Source organism: Berghia stephanieae, chromosome 7, assembly GCF_034508935.2.
Source record: "Berghia stephanieae isolate SIO BIC M18660-M18661 chromosome 7, UCSD_Bste_1.3, whole genome shotgun sequence".
NCBI lineage: Eukaryota > Metazoa > Mollusca > Gastropoda > Nudibranchia > Aeolidiidae > Berghia > Berghia stephanieae.
The window spans coordinates 2,780,475-2,786,935 of NC_088366.1; the positions used below are offsets into that span (position 1 = coordinate 2,780,475).

Below are 6,461 nucleotides of genomic sequence, written 5' to 3' on the forward strand. Positions count from 1 at the left end.
ATACCTTTCCTGGCCTTACTATGGATATAATGTGCTAAGGAAATGACAAACATTCCAGCATAAGACTCGCCGCCGATGTATATTTCCAAATTTTTGTATTCCGGGAATACTTTCAAAAACTGTTCTAACAGGCTGAACAAATTTTGTGATACCTTCTCCTCCATAGTTCTGTTTCCTTTGTCCTCGCGTTCTGAATAGCTAAATCCCGCACCGACAGGGTTATCAATGTATAGCATTGAGAATGGACCCACCCAACTATGTTGACGCTTGCGATATCTGGGCCTGTCTTTCGTGGATGTTTCGTCAAGCTCCATTGGACCATTTTCATACAAGAGACCAAACATTGATGAAATAGTTGGACCTCCGTTAAGCCATAAAACCAAAGGAGCACTGGAATTAGTTGGTGAAGGAAAGAACCAGAAGAACATGTGACTGCCTATGGTTCGATCCACAGTGAAGAAACCTGCATGGCTTTGAGGTACGAAGTCCTCCAGGAAGGATTCGTCCACCAGGCTCAGTTTTCTTGCCTTTTCTGTCTCGTTCTTGTCCAGTAGCGGTGTAAGCATTAGTAGTTGGTCCATTTCTTCACAAGCTTCTGAAAAATATAAGTTTTAGGCTTCAGATGATAGAGATCTGAAATAGCGTGCGTGAAACAGTGCCAGACAAAGCAGGGAGAAAAATACAAGAAACAAAATTAAAAAATCAGTTTGACTCAGTCGAGACAGATAGATTTTTGGGGATGGGTTCTTTTGCTCAGTCGAGGCAGATGAATTGTATGGGATGGGTTCTTGGCTCAGTCGAGGCAGATGGATTGTATGGGATGGTTCTTGGCTCAGTCGAGGCAGATGGATTGTATGGGATGGGTTCTTTTGCTCAGTCGAGACAGATGGATTTTTGGGGATGGGTTCTTTTGCTCAATCGAGGCAGATGGATTGTATGGGATGGGTTCTTGGCTCAGTCGAGGCAGATGGATTGTATGGGATGGGTTCTTGGCTCAGTCGAGGCAAATGGATTGTATGGGATGGGTTCTTGGCTCAGTCGAGGCAGATGGATTGTATGGGATGGGTTCTTGGCTCAGTCGAGGCAGATGGATTGTATGGGATGGGTTCTTGGCTCAGTCGAGGCAGATGGATTGTATGGGATGGTTCTTGGCTCAGTCGAGGCAGATGAATTTTTGGGGATAGGTACTTTCTTTTCTTTTTCTCCCTAGTTTGTGTGACACTGTTTCATACACATTTTTTTCAGATCTTTATCTTACACCAGTTCCTGCTCCCTAATTTTTCACCTTAATTTGATTCGAGTGGTCTTTCCGTTAATGTAGGAATCTAAAAGCAAGAATGATATGGGTAAACGTAGTTGCTATCTCCCCCCCCCCAAAAAAAACTTGAATGAAGAACGCCAAGCCAGCGTGTCGTAAAAGGCGACTAATGGTGTGTGACTCCCTCTTTTTTTGAGTCACCTGGTCCTCCAAGTTGAGGGTTGTCAAAGAAAAAAAAAACGCCTTCCGTAAAACTCAAACCGTTACAGAAACGCAGACGGAATGATCAAATCCTTTTTTAGCTTGGGCGATCGAAGGGTTTCTGCAATGACAGAATTTTTGAAGGACAACAGACAAAGCCGAAAGGACTCTGCTGACCCGATGACGTCTTCACCAAACAAGCAGCTTCGAATTGCGTCGTGAAACGTTCGCACCATGTATGAAGGAAAAAGCTCTCAAGTTGTGACAGAGATGAGAAGATACAGGCTGCATATACTTGGAGTAAGCGAAACCCACTGGATACATTCCGGATAGAAACACCTCAAGTCTGTGGAGACGATTTTATATTCAGGGAGAGGGGACTAGATTCATACATAGAGAGTAGGAATAATTGTAAGCAAGTTTGTCCAGAAGTCATTGAGAGGATGGGAACAACCTGGAGAATGAATCAGCATGGTGTCATTTAAACATGGAGTAAGAGGATCAACATGAACATTGTGTAGATCTCTGCCCCAACACATGACGCAAAAGATGAGGACAAAGATACATTATATAGTCTGCTACAACAAGTCATTGATGATTTGCCAAGGGAAGACATCAACATATTGATGGGAGATGTCAATGCTAAAGTGAGACAGGATATTGTAGGTTATGAAGCTATCATGGGACATCATGGCATGGGAGAGATGAACGACAACCGTGAGAGATTTGCAAATTCCTGTGCATTCAACAGTTTGGTGATTGGGGATCAGTGTTTCCCCATAAGAGGATACACAAGGCAACTTGGGTCTCACCAGATGGTGTATCTTGAAGATTCAGACGTTCATTAAAAGATGTGACATTCGTAGCGGGGCAGACGTTGGATCAGACCACCACCTGCTATTGGCAAAGCTTAAGCTGCGACTCAGAAAACTTGCGACCAGATCACACACAAGATGAAAATTCCAGGTGAATGCAATAGATGGGGAAACAAATGAGGAGTCTACATAAAAACTTGCCACGAGATATTAGGTGTAAAGAAATCAGAACATAAAGAATGGATAAGTCCAACCACCTTGGACCTTATTGTAAAGAAGAGAACACGGAAGAAATAAGTGAATGCAAGTCGAACATGGGCTTCAAAACTGGATGTATGAGAGCAGTGTCGAGCCACAGCTAAGGAAGTCAAAAGATCTTTGAAGAAAGACAAGGAAGCATTCATGAACAGACTTGCAGAGAAAGCAGAAGCAGCAGCGACAGGAGGACACATGAGGATCCTTTATCAAACTACCAAGACACTTGCTGAAAAATATAGGAAACCAGACGTACCAGTCAAAGACAAAGATGGGAATTTTTTTTTGGGATAAGAGGCTCAATCTAAGCGATGGAGGGAACATTTCAACTGCCTTCTGAACAGATCCCCACCAGAGAACCCGCCGAAACTTTTGCCTGCAAGGAATGAGCTACCAATTAGCTGTGATCCACCATTGACAGCAGAGATTTTGGGTGCCATTAACAAGATTAAAAGGTACAAAGCTGCTGGACCAAATCGGATTCCAACAGAGGCTCTAGAAGTTGATGCTGAAAGAAATGCTGAGACCCTTCACAAACTATTTGAGAGAATCTGCAATCACGGATATTCCCAAAGGATTGGAAGGAAGGACATCTTATCAAGATTCCAAAGAAGGGGGACCTCAGTTATTGTAATAATTATCGAGGAATCACTCTTCTATCGATCCCAGGAAAGGTTTTTAACCGTATTATTCTAGAGAGAATTAAGAATGCAACAGATGCTAAACTGCGGGACGAACAGGTAGGTTTTCGGAAAAACTGTTCAACCACCGACCAGATTTCCTCTCTGTGAGTCATAGTGGAACAGTCTATAGAATGGAACTCTCCTCTTATTGTCAACTTTCTGGATTACGAGAAGGCTTTTGACAGTATTGACAGAGCAACATTGTGGAAAATACTGGCACATTATGGAATCCCTGAAAAGATAGTAAACCTCATTAAGCAAATGTATGAAGGATCAAGTTGCAGGGTTTTACATGAAGATCGGCTTACTGACAGCTTTAAAATTAAGACTGGTGTCAAGCACGGATGCTTGCTCTCACCATGCCTGTGCATCCTTGCCATTGATTGGCTAATGAAAAAAACCTCCAAAGGACGAAGAAATGGGATACAGTGGACCCCCTGGACACAGTTGGATGATCTGGATTTTTCAGATGATCTGGATCTTCTGTCCCACGCCAAGGACCAGATGCAAGCAAAAACCACAATTGCAAACAGCCTCTTGGAATCAATTGGTCAAAGAATTCACCCTGCAAAGTCAAAGGTCTTAAGGATAGGTACGCGTCAAAGGGAGCAGATCAAAGTAAAAGATCAGGAACTTGAAGATATAGACACTTTCTGCTATCTCGGGAGAACAATTGACAAGGATGGAGGCACGGAAGCAGAGGTGAAAGCACAGGTAGGAAAGGCACAGGCTGCATTCACATCCTTGAACAGAGTTTGGAGAACTAAAGATACCTCCCTTCGACTAAAATTAAAACTTTTCAACTGGATGTAAAACGTGGAATGCATCACAGGCATGCATAAGGAGGGTACATATTTTCGTAAACAGGTGCATGCGTAAGCTACTCAGAATAAAATGGATGGATAGAATGAAAAATGAATAAGTATGGAAAAGAACACATCAGAAACCACTGGGAGAGGAAATAGGAAGAAGACGATGGAGGTGGATTGGACACACGCTTAGAAAGAATGACTCCACTATAACATAGAAATTATTGGACTGGAACCCTCAGAGCAGAAGATCAAGCGGAAGGCCACGAAGATAATGGAGAAGAATTAAAGAAGCTGATTTACAGAGACGTGATAAGACATGGCATGCTGGGGAGTCTTTGGTCTGTCTTCCCATCCTAACATGTAGCTTGATGATTGACAGTCGCCCTATCCCCGCCACTACTGTTTCCTGGCTTGCAGTTATCTCTTTCAGTTATTCTTTCTGCTTAAAGGGCCATATTTCATAAACAGAGGATCGTCACGTTCTGGGTCATTTGTGTCGATGAGATATTCTGTGGCCCTTAAACAAAGGGATACCAGCCCTTTCCCCTAAAAATCTCATTTTTTAAAGAAGGATACACGATTACAATCAATCACAGATAGTCATACAGAAGACATGGGCCAAAGGCCGACCAAAGAGGGAGTATAGAAGTGTTAAAGTTACAGCACTAGGAACAAAAATGAGCTAGAGGGGTAGTTTAAGAAAAGTAATGACATACAGAGGACACCACACTACAAAATGAGTGGGTTATGTCTCTTGCAACTTAAGAGAAAGGGGTCCCACCTACTCCCTAGCCCAGTTATACCGCGGGGGACTCGGTCGCGCCCATAACAAACTCGGTAGAAACAGGGAACACCACGGGAAGGTGATAAGACACGGACCGAGATAATAAAAAAAGTTAGCTTAGGATAGAGAAGGATGGAAACTGATTGTCTGTGGCTTATGCCGTGACCCAGGGTGAAAAAGGCAATGATTATGATGATGACTCATAAAATTCGGATGGCATAAAGCAATAACAAAGACCTGTGTGACGTCAACTTCATACTATCTATAAAAAGATTTTTAAACATTTGAATGTATTCCTCCTAGTGGGATCATGTGCTTAAGTTTGGATTAGTTTTTCATTTGACCTCAAACTAAGCACATTGAATTTATTCTTTTTGAAACTACACTAGGGGGCAGCGTGGCTCAGCGGTACGGTTTTTGCTTCGTACCCAACAGGTACCGAGTTCGAATACCCGCCTCGTCTTTACCTCGCCCCAGCTCACTTTGCGGCGCTGCACTGAGGCTCACGCCTTGGTTATTCCAGTCTTCCCTTGAAATAGACCACAGAGACAAATTTCCCCTGGGGGATGAATAAATGGAATTTAAAAAAAAATATTTACATCTGTTCTCTCTTTAAACCATTCGCCTTTGTCTTACTTTTTATCGTGTGCTTTCAATTGTAAATCTATAATTTTTTGACAATGCCATTTTAAAACTTTTTACTGGCGCTGAAATGACCTGTGTTAGAAGCACTGTAACACCGTTGAAAACAAAGCAAACAACATAACCACCCCCCCCCCCCCCCACACACACACAATACACACACACATACACGCACCACTACCGCCATCACCCCTCCAAAAAAAATCAAAATCAAAAACAAGTAAAACATAAACCATTCTATTCATTGTTGTTGTTTTTCAACACGGAACTAGTAGAACAGGACATGACGCCTGTTAGGCAATATAACAAAAATAATTTCGAGAAAAATCTTGTTAGCGACCGGGTTCTCATTGTACATTTTCGACTTGGTATTTTTACTGAGTCAACTTCACAAAGCCGTATTAGGACAGAGATTTTTTTTTTAATAAATCCATCTCATAAAAATCTAAAAACAAATAAACAAAGAAACAAAAAACATACAAGCAAAACTGTCTAAATTTATTTTCTTTATCAAAAAGTCACCAAAAATATTTGTAACAATCAAACCTCTTCTTATTCCATGACATCCATTGAAAATTAGAACATTCCAAAATATGAACAATAAGATTGCCATATTCAACAGAGTATCCAAGTAGGAAACGATCTCAAATAATATATATTCCAAACAAAACAAAAAAGAGAACAGTTATAACACCAGTTTTAAAGTGACCAACAAATATTTGGTTAAATGAAAAGATTCTCTGAACAACTATGAGCCAATTTTAGAGGCGCCGACAAGAGAGAAAATTTCATAAACCTCTTAAATGAGACTTTATTTGGAAGTTACTATTGAAGATAATGCGGTGTCTCTAAAATATCCGGTTTTCATGGCAATAATGGTTTTTGTAATAAGAGTATTGGTACAAATAATGGTGGTATTAGAATTACGCCCTTTCAGAACGGTAAAATTACATAAGGTCGCCTAAGCATTACATGAAGGACTATACAGATAATCCATCAACAAGATGGGTG

General features: G+C 41.3%; 1 protein-coding gene across 1 annotated transcript in view; it reads right to left on the minus strand.

Moving 5' to 3' along the window:
* Positions 1–6,204, minus strand: part of LOC144976352 (putative serine carboxypeptidase CPVL) — a 7,353-nt gene extending 1,149 nt beyond the window's left edge. Inside the window, exons 1-2 of the mRNA XM_078920601.1 lie at positions 5,997–6,204; positions 1–595 (exon numbers count right to left, since the gene is read on the minus strand). The exon at positions 1–595 is cut by the window's left edge and continues 1,149 nt beyond it. Of these exons, the coding sequence (XP_078776727.1) occupies positions 1–595; positions 5,997–6,063 (662 nt within the window). The 5' untranslated portion in view covers positions 6,064–6,204. The remainder of the gene's footprint in view (positions 596–5,996) is intronic.
* Between the last annotated feature and the right edge of the window lie 257 nt (positions 6,205–6,461).